A 15414-nucleotide genomic window follows, 5' to 3' on the forward strand; every position below is an offset into this window, starting at 1 on the left:
AAGTGCTTCTCATGGACAAGCGTGCTGGCAGCCCAATTGAAAAGGTTTTCAGCTGGGCAGTTGAGAACATACCTGATATTTCATATGACGAATGCACATAATGGGATGTTTTAGTTGTGGGAAATAGCTACTGTAGGCTTTTGGTTTTAATGGAACATTTAAAAAAGCAAATGCTGACTGTATTCTTAGCCAATGAGATGAATTAAAAAAAGTGACCAAACCTAAGGAAAGCATGAGGGAAAGATTACCTTCCATTTTTGAGGCAGGGATTATTTGTTCAATTTTAACAGCTAAAGAAATAAAAATCATTGGTGGGGTGGGAAGCGATGAGGGGGGGGGGACATACACTTGCAAAACCGAATTAACTCTGGAGGAGCAAGCATCCAGAAAAGATGGGCTGAGCCAAGCGAGCTGAATTTAATTCATGCCGACTTAAAATCCACCCCAAAAGGGCCAAGCCAAAAACACTCCCCAAAACTATGAAAGTGGGAGAGCTACACGAAAAGGGGCTCCACCTGCACTTTATCCAAGCTGGGAACAAATGTCAATTAATCTGATATGGTCAATGGTTATTATGTTCGATGCATCATTCTGATGGCTCTTTCTGGAGCATGCTTAGTAGGCACATTTATGAAAGGAAGCTTAAAAAGCACAAGCAGACATAAAGAAAGAAGATGGGCATGTTAAAAAAACAAACAAACCCAGTGACCGCTCAGTGATATTAATTTATGGAAACCCAATGACTTCTGTGCATGTTTTTGGGAAATAGATAAATGATAACCCTGTTAGTTGCTGTTGGCCTTTCTGTATTTATGGTTGGAAGAAGAGGAATAGAGGAAGCCTGGCACATTTTCATCTGTGCCATTATGTGCAATTGAGATTTTAACAGGGCTTCTGCAGAAAATTGCAAAAAAAAACCAAAAAAAAAACCAAAAACCATGTGTGCTACCAGAAGCTTTGTATGGAGTTTTGTTTAAATCTCCAGCCAGGGAAGCAGCTAGCCAGCTTGTGTCCAAAGAGTAATATGCACACTGAATAAAATCTATGGGCACATAGATTTGTATCTTACAATGGAAAATGGAAGTTTCTTCTCTTGGGTGTCTTTAAAAAAATGAGAGATTAATTTAGGTTATTAAAACGCTTCTATAATTCTATCAGACTGTGATGGAAAAATTAGAGCCTAGTCCTAAAACCATATTAGGCATACCAGTATCAGTATCTTGAGTTGTGGAGGTGGGCACATTGTACGGCTGCCAATCATGCACATAGGATGCTCCATGGATCAGCTGTATACATGCCACAGCATGCAGGGCTTTAGGAGCCAATGCAGTGGGCTGTTATTGCTAATCCATGCAGTATTTCAGTGCCAGTTGGTGTAGGCAAAAATTGCTACTCCAGAAGCAGTTGTATTTCTTGACAATGATTTCTATGTGCCTGGTGTAAGGAATCGGGTTTTTTGCTCTTGCTACGGGTATTATAACAGTCCAATCCATGAAACAATTTTAAAGTAAATGATCACAAGCTCAAATGCCACATTTGTGAATGCACATTGGATTTTCTCCGTTGAGGGATTGATTTTCAGAAATATACCTGTATAGGATAGTGTGTGCTGCCTAACATCCTTGGGTGATGATATGGCTCTCAAGATGAGGAAATTGGAAGAAGATGGGATAATTGAAGTTTTATTTCATACTGCATTAAAGGCATAACTATCTGATGAGTTTTAGGTGCCATCTCCTCAACACAGACCCAATATAAAGACGCTGAGGGAGAAAAGTTAAGCATTGTATTGCAGATGCTTACTGCTATAACGGAAACTCCAGCAGCTGTGCTGTTGGGCTTGGGGCCTGTGTTGAAATGCTTTTTGATTTTTCCAGCTACAGACAACTGATGCTCATTCTCTGGAAGGCCATCATCCTGCAAAGCAAAAACAAGCATTTGTGAATTATGATCTACGAGGAGCTGAAGGACAATTCAGGAGACATTTTTCCAGACCACTACCACATTGTATTTAACAATATATTAATTATTAGGACCTATTCGTTTTAACTGTTTTATTTGGGAATCTGCAATTTACAAGATCTAAAAGTGCTTGGAGGCAGTTGATTAACTTTCTAATATAATGAAGTTATGTGCTGAAGGTTGCCAATTGTTACACCATTCTAGTTTTGTATGGCATTCATGAATTACCCAGTTGGCTAATTCAACATGCCTGAAAGACTAGAATACGTAGACTAGGGTTGGCCTAGGAGTAAGGCCTTAAAACACCAACTTGCTGAGTACTTCCATGTGCTATTAAAAGAGTTCTGGAGAATCCCCCCAAAAGAATCATTTCAGGGTATGTGTAATTAATAAACAGGATACAAAGACAGATTGCTCATGGTGGATTGCCACAGTCACTCTTACAAATGGGTTGTATTTTTTTTGTCATCCACAAGTCAGTAATATTCCCCCTTCCCCCTCAATGTGCCATATGAAACATAGACTCATATTCTTGTAAATAATGGCTGAAGTCTTAAAAATAGCCCTTTAAAATAGATTTGCCCCACTCTTTTTGATATATGTACATCAACAACTGACCAGCACCTTGATACTTAAAGCTTTGCGCCAGTACCGGTATCTCTGCAACATAGGAGTAACATCTTGTTTTGTAATCCGAAGAAGTTTGTGTGTCCTATGCTAAACAATAGCGTACTGATGCACTGAACTGGTTAAGGGTCATAAAGCACATCTCTAGCTTTTTTGGGGGGGATTAAACAGTTTGGGGGGGGCAAGGGGGGAAAGAGGGAGAGGAGGTCCTTGTGCTAACAGGACAACATTGTTGTATAAAACCCTAGTTCTAAGGTAAAAGGTAAAGGACCCCTGAATGGTTAAATCTAGTCAAAGGCGACTATGGGGTTGTGGTGCTCATCTTGCTTACAAGCCAAGGGAGCCAGTGTTTGTCCACAGACAGCTTTCTGGGTCATGTGGCCAGCATGACTAAACCGCTCCTGGAACAACAGAACACTGTGACGGAAACCAGAGTGCACAGAAACGCCATTTACCTTCCTGCCACAGCTGTACTTATTTATCTACTTGAACTGGCGTGCTTTCGAACTGTTAGGTTGGCAGCTACTTGTGGCATGTGTCATATTTCTAAACAGCAATTCAAAAGACTTCACAGGCAAATGATTATTTTTTTTTAAAAAAGAAAGCAATGTTAAAATAAAGCTGTTAGCCTTTAGATTTACTTACATTAACCCATGGGTGTTCAAGGACTTGCAAAGCCGAAAATCGCTGGTCTATATCTACCTGCAGCATCATAGTAATAAGTTCCTGTGAAATGGAAAGATTTAGTTCCATAGTTTAACTATATGCTGTATGAAGAAGCACTCCTTTTACCTGTCCTATATCTTTCAATATTCAGCTTTGTTGGGTGTGCACGGGTTCTAGTGCTAGGAGACAGGGGAGGGAATTTTCTCCATGCCATGCATAATGCTATAAACTACTATCATGCTACTTCTCACTTGCCTTTTCTCTAAACTAAAACATTGTAAATGCTGCAACCTTTCTTCATAGGGGAGTCACTCTTTTCCCTCAATCATTTTGGCTGGCCTTTTCTGAATGTTTTCCCAAGTCTATGATGCCCTTTTTGAGGTGAGGTGACCAGCACTGTACACAGTATTCCAAATGTGGTCGCACCATAGATTTGTATAACAGCATTATGATATTGGCAGTTTTATTTTCCATTCCTTTCTGCAGCACATTGGGTTAGCATCTTCATCTGCACTAGTTAAAACTTTTTTGATCTGCACCACCTAAACTTTACAATAGGCTCCCCGAGAAGGCTTGTAAAGAGGGCTGTCAGTAAGATATGAAAAAAGCAAAGCAGCACAATTTACCTTTGCACTGTCAGAAACATTATCCCAGTAGGGGGATGGAAAGTCTACTTGTCCCATCAAAATCTGATCAAAAAGGACTTCCTGATCTTCTCCACTTCTACACGGTAAGGAAACAAAAGTGTTAAGTTTCCACCACATGGAAAAAGATAAAGTAAATACATGAAACAGCAAGACTCTGCTCTTAAAGCCCAGTGCTTGAGGAAAAACGAGTTTCTCCCATTTTGCAGAGTCTACCAAACAGCATGTATTCAAAATGTGAAAGAAAGAAAGAAACAGTTGCCTTTGTTAATTCATCAGACTATATCTGAAAATTGCAAGGCTCTGCACTTCTACTTTCAGCAAACATATATTTGATGTACATTTTATATCATTCTAAAAGGGCACGGCATAATATTTAAATTCTAGGAAGAACATCATTTTTATTTCGTTTGTTTTTTTTACCAGCAAGGAATTGCATAAATAAAAATAAACCTATGATATCATGATTTCCCCTATCATGATACTGTTTAGGTAAATTACATTGCCTCACACAGCAGGGGAGGAGAAGGATGGGGAGAGCAACTAGCATTATACCTGGAGAGAAAAAACATTTGGGTTTCCAATAGCACAGAAGTGCATTGTTAAAAGGGGAATAGAACAGCATTGCCCATACCCACGGAATGGAGGGAAACCACACAGCAGGATGTAAGTAATCACACCAGCAGCCCAGATGTCCACCTTCAGGCCATATCTACAAGTGACAAGAGATTATGATTAATATTATAAAGAATGTGTGATCAATAGTGCAAAATAAAAGCAAAGAGAAAACGATACCATGACAAAGACTGTCATTAAATTACATGCCGTTGTCTTAGTAACAACTATATTTTACATGGCATTTTAGAAAATGAAGTGCAAGAATTAAATCTAAAATATTACAATTCAAGTACAGTGTGATTTATATCCAAATGGACATCCACTATTCACGAGAAGAATATGGATCTATTTCACTAGATGATAGTCGCTCTGCATACCAGGCAGAAAAAGGATATAAAATGGAGGAAGAGAGATTGTAAACAGCAGTAATCAGCAATTATCATTAATACTATCTTAGAAACTTGATAAATGTTTGATTGTTGCCTTGGCCCTAATCTGTCAATGTTCTTCTCAAGATTTAATTTACAAATTACTAATACATTTAATTGTTCATACCAAATGTGTTACAAACCATCTTACCCAGTTTCTGCAATGATTTCTGGAGCTACATAAGTAGGTGTCCCACAGACGGTGTAAAGAGGTCCGTCAACGATGGTGGCCAGTCCAAAATCTCCCAGCTTCAGTGACTTGCTCCCATCTTGGTGCTCATAAACCTAAACAAACAGTCTTCTGATTCAGTGTATTCCTCCTAGCAGGAATCACCCTTTCCCTTAACAGTCAATCTATTCCATTGCGCTTGTGGCAGTGAAGGCCCCTTGTCCCCCATCCCCAAGCATGCCTGAACACAGCAGATGTGGGGAGGCGAGAGCCAGAGATGAACAGAGAGAGTGATAAAGGGGTTGGAGTGAACTTAGCTTGCACTTAATAAACATGAAATAGTAGCTAGAAGCTTTAAATTGAACAAAGAGCACAGTATCCTTCCTGTAGGGATGCAAAACAGGTTGCTAGAATTGCTATAGAGACAATCTATTGTCATGCAGGTGGTACAGTCCTCCAGTATTCATAATTGATATTATTTTAATAAGAGCAGATTGGACAGTTTAGTTCACGCTGTGAGGCAGAAGGATCTTTGAAGGTCACTTCCAGCTTGGTCATCACTTGTCTATCAGAAATTGTCCGTGGCTGAGAATGAAGTATAGGCAAAGCAGGTTTCTCCCTACTACTTATGGATATCTGCTTTTGGCTGAGTATTGGACTTCATGCCATTAGGCACTTCCAGATCCATTATTCTACATTTCAATGGCCATTGACCACAGAGGAAAAAATGTATGAGATTTGTTTTTATTAATAAAATTGCCTCCTGTCTCAGATTTTCTACAACACTTCTTTACCCTTTAAATTGTGAGCTAAGCAGCCACCAAAGCCTATTGCAAGTTGTGTGGCAAAGAGAAAGAATGTTTTTCTTATTTGTGAAATGCAAACTACGAGTAAATTGCATGGCAACAGAAACACACACCATAGCATCAAATACATATTCTGAGAATATGCTTTGCATTCAGAGGCCTATTCCCCACCCCCACTTCAATTGGTTTTCAATGAGCTCATGTAACTGGAATTTTGTCTTCGGAAAGGAGCAGCAAACAGAAATTCTCAGCACACACTGGCTGTGACAAAGCCTGGCTGTGACAAAGCCAGAATGAATATGGATAGTGAAGGAGGATATTTTAAAATGAAATTGCTCTATTATTAAAAATGTTGAGTTGTTAGGTGCATCTGGTTTATGAATCTTTAAGGAAGTGTTTGCTAAAGTGGCAGCAATAAATTATATTTCAATGACATTTTTAATTAGGGATTGTGCATTAGGCTTTTTAAAGGCTTTGTGACTAGGACATAGAATGCAGAGCTACCTCAGTGTCTGAATTTACACTAGGCAGCATACAACATTTATTTTTAATAAACAACCCCAGGCATATTTTTTAAGTGTTTCTATTGTGGGGCAGGGCAGGGCAAGTTATTTTGCAAAGTGTTCAGGAGCTTAAAACATTAAGTTTGTTGAATGCCTATTAAAAGAACCAACTTATCATTTCACCAGGATTTTTTTTTAACTAAAAAAAACTCCAGGGATGCATTTTTTCTCCCTGGAGCTTTTTACAAGTAAAGGTTTGTTTTCTTTTTTTAAAACCAACTCTTCAGTTCCTTTCTGAAAACAAGTAAACAAGCAGTGGGCACGGGGACATGCTCCCTCTGCCCTGGTAAGTAAGATTAAAGTAAAAAAATAAGGCTTCAATGTAAAGTGGTAATATTTTAATTGTCTGCCTTGCAAAGAGCAAAGAATGTAGATGATCATTTAAAGCTCATCTTACTAAGAAAGTAAGCTCTTTACAAGTTCTATTTTCCTTTAAGCCCTGAAGGGCAATTAAAGAGATGTGGATTAGTGCAAATTACCCACTATGTAGTGCTTTCACTGTTTTAACTAAGCAATAAAACGGTGTAATTGTACAACACTAATTGAATCCAGCCACACATAATTGTGTGCTACCATATGTATCCCATTACTCTAAAGACTGTCCATATTTCCTAAGCTGCTCTTGTGATCACTGCAGATGGCAACAGTCAGAGAAGTTGTTCTCCTGGGCTTATTATATGGCTATAAAGCTATCCCATGATTTGACAAAATAATCATGTTAAATAGGAGCAATTATGAAAAAAATGCTCCAATTAAAATGGAAAAGGCATGCTTTCCAGATGAAGGGAATGTAGAGGTGAAGTATTACAGCCTTTCCATATGACTAAGGCTTTTAGCTTGGGTTGCTAAAATGGCAAAAGAGCCAGTTGATTAATAGCACATGTATTGGAACTGGATATGAATACCATGCAGGGTAGAATCAGCAAAAGAGGTGTGGCCACGTTGCCTAGTGAAATTCGTTTAACATAATTTAGTAACCCCTTTACACCCACATGTGTCAACCTCTGCCTTCATCCAAATCAAAATCATCCCTATTATGAACGAGCAAGATGATCAGGCATTGTGTTGTTACGAGTTTGGGGGGTTAAGCTGGGTGCCAGACCCTTCTAACCCCTGGATCCACCAAGTGTTAGAATTTAAGCAAGGCTAAAGGCCAGGCTAGTCTCCTGGTGAGGTGATAACCTAGGTAATTCGCCATTAAGAAGGATTAAGGGGCTCAGCCCAAGATGTTAAATGGGTGATGCCACCTCCCTCAGCAGAAAAAAGGCAGAGTTTAAAGTAGAAATTTGGGGAGTGATGTGACCTAGATGTAAAGCAACAAGCTGGAGAGTGTGAGAGCAATGTTTGAGAAGAAAATACCATCTTGGGGTGTTTATTCTGTGAATTGCCATAGGACCAAACTGGTGTGGGTTAGCTCAGATTAAGCTATTTCCCCCCAAACCCAGTCAGAAAAACAGCTTAGCTTCATCTAAGCCAAACTGATAGGTGCCAAGGACAGAATGTGCAGCCAACAATTTTGCCCATGTTTGGTACCTACCCCAATCCAGAGAAATGGGAGGGGGGACACCACCAGGCCAAGTTCAAGGTGTTACTATTAATATAGTACACCTTTTTTGTATGAAGTAAAGGCTTGGGATGAGATTTCATGGACATATGTGTGACTAGTCCTATATCTGGATATAGATATCTAAATGTGTAATCCTAAGAGAATTTCTACAGAAGTTAAGTCTTAAATCAGTGTACCCAATTTCTATGCAACATGCTTAGGACTAAAGTGTGGCCAAGGATATTATTGTAGCCAGTATCCATATTGCATCTGGATAGCACAATTCAGTTAGTGCAAAAAAAGCGTACTGTCATTTGGTATGCAATACTAAGGATAACATGCCCCAGGCATCTTGAAGCTGCAAAGGCAATCTTGCCAGTGATAGCTGCTTAGAAATAATCACATCTCAACAAACTCCCATGTGCTTTTGTGCAGTTTAAACTGATGGAAGCAACATACACAGACATGTCCTTTGAGTGCAATTGTCTTAGTAAGAAAATGTATTGACTAGTAATCAGTGTGGAATGTGCACAATAGTGCAGGACCATTGTGAGTGCTCTGGACTGTAAAATACACTAAAACATGGTTATTAAAAAAAAAAAAAACCAGCATAATTGCTCATGGTAGGTCAGTGAATGCTATTTTAAGAGGGAAAACAACCAAGAGGGTGAGGGAGAACTTCAGTCTTACTGCTGTCAAACTTGAGAAAAGTTTGAATACAAAAGCATTGTAAGCGTTTCCCCATGAGACCATCTCTGGCGTTCTCAGAAACAAGAGTCTAATGAATTTTGACATGTGATTGCATTGGCTTACAAACACAGCAGTGCACCAATACTAACATTCAGACTTCGATATGGCAAAGAATACACTGCACTGCATTGTTGAAAAGTGGTGTGTGTGTGTGTGTGTGTGTGAAATATTAGTTCCACAGTGCAACTGAACCTAACTGCAATTATTCACAAGGGACAGGCCAGCAGGGTGAGTGGATGGTTGGGTTCCATTTGTTGTTATCATTAGACCCAACACTATTATGCTGGGCCCTACACAATCAGGACAGATCAGTGTATAAAGAACTGCCACCCTCACATTTGATTTGGCTCTCAGTCTCTCTTGTAAACAGTAACACACTTTCTTATCAGCCCAGGTAAACAAGAAAGGCAGCAGCAAAATTATACGAAAGATAATTGTCACACTGTACTTTTAATGTGATGTGAATTCCTATTCCTCTCCCAGAGCTACAGTTCTCAGAGCAGTTTAGCAATCAAGCCCTCTTTGTGGCGAACTTTGGCAACTGAAACTCTGTGAGGGGAATAGGAACCTCCAAACAACTCACAGATTGGAGTGGGTGGGTGCAAGGGGCTTCAGAGGGAAGGGTGAAACAGCAAACCCTGGCAATTCTCCCTTTCTCCTGCAGAAGACTCTGCTGGATCAAAGATCTGGTACATAACTGGATACAACTCACAGATTCTATAGAAGGAGCAATACTTTTCTCAGGTCTCCTCACCAAAGGGTTCTAGTTTTCAGGAAGGTCCTACCATAGCTTTTGGTATGAGGGTAGAGGAGAGACAAAGCTGGTAGAAGCAAGATGAAGTTGGTTTGCACCCTGGTATACTGGAGACTCTTGAGAGTCCCATGGACTGCAAAAAGATCAAACATATCCGTCCTTAAAGAAATCAGCCCTGAGTGCTCACTGGAAGGGCAGATCCTGAAGTTGAGGCTCCAATACTTTGGCCACCTCATGAGAAGAGAAGACTCCCTGGAAAAGACCCTGATGTTGGGAAAGATGGAGGGCACAAGGAGAAGGGGACGACAGAGGACGAGATGGTTGGACAGTGTTCTTGAAGCGATTGGCATGAGTTTGGCCAAACTGTGGGAGGCAGTGGAGGATAGGGGTGCCTGGCGTGCTCTGGTCCATGGGGTCACGGAGAGTCGGACACGACTGAACAACAACATACTTGGGTTCAGAGCACAGCTGATGCTTAGGGAATAAGAAATGTGCTTGTTTTTGTGAGTTCTGAGGTACAATGGACCCACTGTGGGCAGTACCAAGGCTACCAGAGCAGTCGATGAGTTGCAAATGATTAAACAACATGAAACACACATAGCACCCACAACACAAAAGGCAGAGAGGACACTGTGGCTTTTCATGTAATTCAAAGTCAGGGGGGAAACCTCTTTTGGAGTTATAGAGAGAACAGCAGTGGAGCATCATAACATTTCAAACGTTTGTCTTTAGAAATAATATTAACAAGGTTTGTTGGACAACATGACAGATTCAGAAGCTCAATTCTCCAACGGCATGAACCTGGCAACATTGCATATAGCCCAATCCCTGTATCTCTAAAATAGAAGCAAACCATTTGTGTTCCACAAGTAAAGCATGCAATATTTGCTAGACTTGAAATGCTTCTTAGGGTGAGCATTTTTATCTAGAGATATGCATTTCATTGAAGCTGCGAGGCAGGCTAACGACATCAGCCATATGAACAGAAATCTCCAGAACGTACCGGAGATTGAACTTACCAGCAGATTCTCAGGTTTGATATCCCTGTGGACGATGTTCAAGCTATGAAGATATTTAATGGCACTGGCCAGATTGTACAGCATCCCACTAGCGTCCCGCTCTGTATATTTGTTTGTGGAAGTAATGGCATCAAAAAGGTCTCCGCCCTGGAATAAAATAATTGTCATATTTGAACACCATTCCACTAAGCACAGAGAGAACTGAGATTCCGGAAACATACTGTAATGAAAAGCATAATCATATTCTTTGAGAACAGCACAGAGGACCCATATAAAAAGAGAGGTCTAATATCTGTGGTGGAAATTGTGTCTATCAGGCTGCACATGATGGAAGAATTCAGTCTGACTGTAGCAGTAGATCATTGTCAGGATCCTGGGACTCAGCTTCCTCCCCTCCCCCTTTGGCGGTAGATAAGCAGGACAAAGCGAAAAGAGTTCCTTACCATTTAAAGAGTCTTTAATGATTGCAGAAAAAGACTATGCATCCATTCTCAGAAGGAAGGTGTTCCCAATTAAGGATTTCACCCACTTTCTCCCTAGTCACTTCCATCTTGCAACCTGATCTCACAACCACCCTGCTTTTTGTGTAGCTACCTTATCTGCTCTATGTGACCTTGGACACTTTCCAGCAAGAGAGAGTCTGTTAGCTCTCTCTTTTCCTGTTCTTCTTCACTTTGCTGTTCACCCCCCCCCCAGTTCTTCCCAACTTTTGTCTTCAGAACTATGCCACTCTGCAAGCCACTGATCCAATTCTATACAGCTCCACTGCTCCTGGGCAGCTTCAGAATTCTGGTCAGGAGCAGGGGGAGGGTCCCACCATTCCTCATCAGAGCTGTACTCCTCAGCCTGGTCTCTTGACAATTATGTGCTTCAGCTGTCCCTGCACTTGACCACTTCAGGACTCCAGGTGGGGGAGATCACTGGACTAAGTGCTCTACTGCACACAGAAAACTAGATGCCAGGGAGACATACCCCTAGTCCACCCTCCTTGATAATTATGATGGTCCCTTTATTTAGTTAGTTCACAAATTTTTTTAAACCCTCAAAACAGTTAAAACTTCCAAGTGGTTTTCTGAACTTTTTCCATCTCTACAATATCCTTCTTGAGATGTGGTGCCCAGAACTTGCACTGTATTCCAAATGTGGTTGCACTACAGATTTTGTATAAGGGCATTATGATATCTGCATTTTTATTTTCAGCTCCTTTCCTAATGATCCCTAACATGGATCCCTAACATGGATTAACAGACTAGAGAACTGGGCCAAAGCAAACAAGATGAATTTTAACAGGGAGAAATGTAAAGTACTACACTTGGGCAAAAAAAATGAAAGACACAAATACAGGATGGGTGACACCTGGCTTGAGAGCAGTACATGTGAAAAGGATCTAGGAGTCTTGGTAGACCATAAACTTGACATGAGTCAACAGTGTGATGCAGCAGCTAAAAAAGCCAATGCAATTCTGGGCTGCATCAATAGGAGTATAGCATCTAGATCAAGGGAAGTAATAGTACCACTATATTCTGCTCTGGTCAGACCTCACCTGGAATACTGTGTACAGTTCTGGGCACCACAGTTCAAGAAGGATACTGACAAGCTGGAACGTGTCCAGAGGAGGGCAACCAAAATGGTCAAAGGCCTGGAAACGATGCCTTATGAGGAACGGCTTAGGGAGCTGGGTATGTTTAGCCTGGAGAAGAGAAGGTTAAGGGGTGATCTGATAGCCATGTTCAAATATATAAAAGGATGTCATATAGAGGAGGGCGAAAGGTTGTTTTCTGCTGCTCCAGAGAAGCGGACACGGGGCAATGGATTCAAACTACAAGAAAGAAGATTCCACCTAAACATTAGGAAGAACTTCCTGACAGTAAGAGCTGTTCGACAGTGGAATTTGCTGCCAAGGAGTGTGGTGGAGTCTCCTTCTTTGGAGGTCTTTAAGCAGAGGCTTGACAGCCATCTGTCAGGCATGCTTTGATGGTGTTTCCTGCTTGGCAGGGGGTTGGACTGGATGGCCCTTGTGGTCTCTTCCAACTCTAGGATTCTATGATTCTATGATTCTATGATCTTTCTACAACTTTTTTACAGCTGACACACACTGGGCTGACATCTTCACCACAACCCCAAAGCCTCATCCCTGCTCAATCACTGCCAGTCCATACCACCTGAACATATATCATACCCTGCAAGCGCCCCAGAAAAACCAAGACATCCCATTTTTTTTTCTTGCAAGAGGACAGAACCCATTTGGGGCACCACCATCTTGCGATTTTTCAGGGCCACAATCTCATGTGGTGTCCCAAAATGCACATTTTTGGGCACCAAGCCCCCAAAAAGCGGCTTTCCGGGTAGAAATTATGGTGCAAAATCGCATGAAATCAGGATGCCCAAAATGGCCACCATCCTCTTGTGAGAAAAACAACAACAGGAAAAGATGGCATCCCAAAAGATGGCATCCCAGTTTTTGCCTTTGATGTGTTGGAGGCTATGACAAAAATGTGAAATGAAGAGTTTTCACCCTAACATGCATCACTTTACACAGAATTGCATTTGCCATTTTACTACTAATTCACTCACTTTGCAGAGGTCCTTTTAGAGCTTTTTGCAATCCCTATTTGTTTTGATGACCCTGAACAATTTAGTATCATCAGCAAACCTGCCTACCTCACTGCTCTCCCCTAACTCTAGATAGTTTATGAATGTAAGAAAAGCTTCACTGGATCAGGTTTTGAGTCCACCTATTCCCACGTCCTGTTTTTAACATTCCTATTCCCATTACATATCTATATTTGTTTTCTATTGATTTAACTGCTGTGGTTTACCCAGAGTACCCTAGGAATTGTAGTTTCGTGAGGCTGTTGAGAATACCCCAGCAGGGGTCATTAGCAGCTTCACAGCACTACATTTCCTAGAACTCCCTCAAGACAGAGAATACTATGAAACAAGCTTGTAGTGTGGAAGAGAGAGGCCCCCTTATTGGGCACGAAAAGGCTTCATTTCATGACAGGCATATAATAGGTAAATTAGACCCTTGTCATATTCTGTACGGGCTGTAAAAATTTAGAATGCATTTTTGGTTCCTTCAAGGCACATCTCATATGTCTACATTTATATCCTGGTTTAATCCATGGTGTGTATCACAGTCTAAGTACCCCACCCCCCGGTTGGCCTTCTCCTTTCTCTCCCCACCCCCCAAACAACGAAATCCTGCCTCTGCCTTGGAAAGCACCCTAATCTGCTGTTTGTATGCAGAGGAAAGTCTGGATAGCTGCCTGCAGTTAACCAAGATAGGTGCTCATAGCACTTCTGTCGGTTCTCTTCCTATTTGCGGAGCTGTGGGGATGTCTTTCTGCCAAAGTAATAAATAAAGGGACTGAGTTGTGTCAGCTTACACAAGGAAAATACATTTTCACTTCTGCACTTGAGGAAAGATTAAAACAAAGGAGTAGTAATAGTAGTTCAGGGAGCTACGGTGTTAAACTCTTTCCTAAAACAAGAATGTTGAGTTGTTTTAAAATAAGTCTAATCTAATGTTGGAAATCTAGACCAAAACCCATTTTTTAATCAACACTTACAATCTTAAGTTACCAGTTCTTTAATGGTTTCATTCCATCTTATTTATAAGAGATCCTATCAAATAAGATACATTTTGTGGGTGTTTCACAGTGAAGAGATATCATATACAAATGACTTCACCAGCTCTCCCCAAAACTGCTTTAAAAAAGCCCCCCAACAACCTTTGGAGGAATTTGTAAACACTCACGAACACATGTTTTTTTCACAGAATATTTCTTTGTTTGAAGAAAAATCTGTGAAAAATGACAAACATTTATTTTATAATAAAACTACCATCATTTGGTTATCAGCTGTCAGGAAGTACCACAGGAAAGTGGAACAGCACACACTTTGTATCCAAATGGCCGCATGTTCAAATCCCAATTTTTTAAAAAAATACCTATCTCTCTAAGGCCTTTTTTAGAGAGTCACTGCTACTTGCAGCAGAAAATACTGGGCAAGTTGGATCAAGAGAAAACTTTATGTTCACTGATGGTGGGAAATTTAAACCCCTCACCACTTTCTATTCTGGTCTCAAATAACCCAATCTCAGTGGCAAGTTAGCAAGGAAAGAGAGACTCATAGTCCATTATGAAATACAGTTGACTCGCAACTTTCATGCTTTTAACTTGCATGAATTCAGCTTTATGCACTTGGCCAAAAAAGGGGACAGGTGTCTGGGGAAAACTGTGGCAAGAATTGGAAGATTTTGAGGACACCCCTGCTTGTATGGTTGTAAGCAGAATTTAAGATTTGTACAGTGCACCTGAAGGAGGTCCCCATTTCAATTCTGCACACATTGTGCAGTCCAGGTGTAGGTATATGATGGATTTCCTTAGGGTTCCTAAGGAATAATGCTGGTGGGGGCAAATGGTTAACACTATGGATAACCTTTGGGGCATGAGGAGTCCCTGTGGTGATTTGTCCCCTGCCAAAAGCAGCTTGCTGTCAAACAGTCCTTCAAATTATATTCTACACAAAACGGCAGAGAATATTGCTCAGGCCTAAGGACCTGCTCTGAAGAAAACTGTAGCTGGAGAGCAAAAGTCCACCCACCCAGGAGACCCTCATGCTCCAAGAGAATGACTCATAGGATGGGCTTCGCCCCTCACTAGCAACAGTAATTTCCCCAAGAGTAACCTTTCAAAGAGGAGGGAGGATTTTGTGTGTGTGGGAAAGAACACTTATTTTGAACACATGCAAATTATCTCAGGTTTTGCAAGTACTTGAATGAAATGCAGATGTGTAATGTTTAAACTGAATGGGCGACCATCCCCCTTTTGGATAAAGACCTTAAATAATTAACTTTA

General features: G+C 40.8%; 1 protein-coding gene across 1 annotated transcript in view; it reads right to left on the minus strand.

The window, feature by feature from the left end:
- The window catches only part of DCLK1 (doublecortin like kinase 1), a 198035-nt gene that overhangs the window by 18813 nt on the left and 163808 nt on the right, over positions 1 to 15414 (minus strand). The window contains exons 11-16 of the mRNA XM_033146510.1: positions 10553 to 10699; positions 5097 to 5230; positions 4534 to 4611; positions 3882 to 3978; positions 3235 to 3315; positions 1804 to 1917 (exon numbers count right to left, since the gene is read on the minus strand). Of these exons, the coding sequence (XP_033002401.1) occupies positions 1804 to 1917; positions 3235 to 3315; positions 3882 to 3978; positions 4534 to 4611; positions 5097 to 5230; positions 10553 to 10699 (651 nt within the window). The remainder of the gene's footprint in view (positions 1 to 1803; positions 1918 to 3234; positions 3316 to 3881; positions 3979 to 4533; positions 4612 to 5096; positions 5231 to 10552; positions 10700 to 15414) is intronic.

Source organism: Lacerta agilis, chromosome 4, assembly GCF_009819535.1.
Source record: "Lacerta agilis isolate rLacAgi1 chromosome 4, rLacAgi1.pri, whole genome shotgun sequence".
NCBI lineage: Eukaryota > Metazoa > Chordata > Lepidosauria > Squamata > Lacertidae > Lacerta > Lacerta agilis.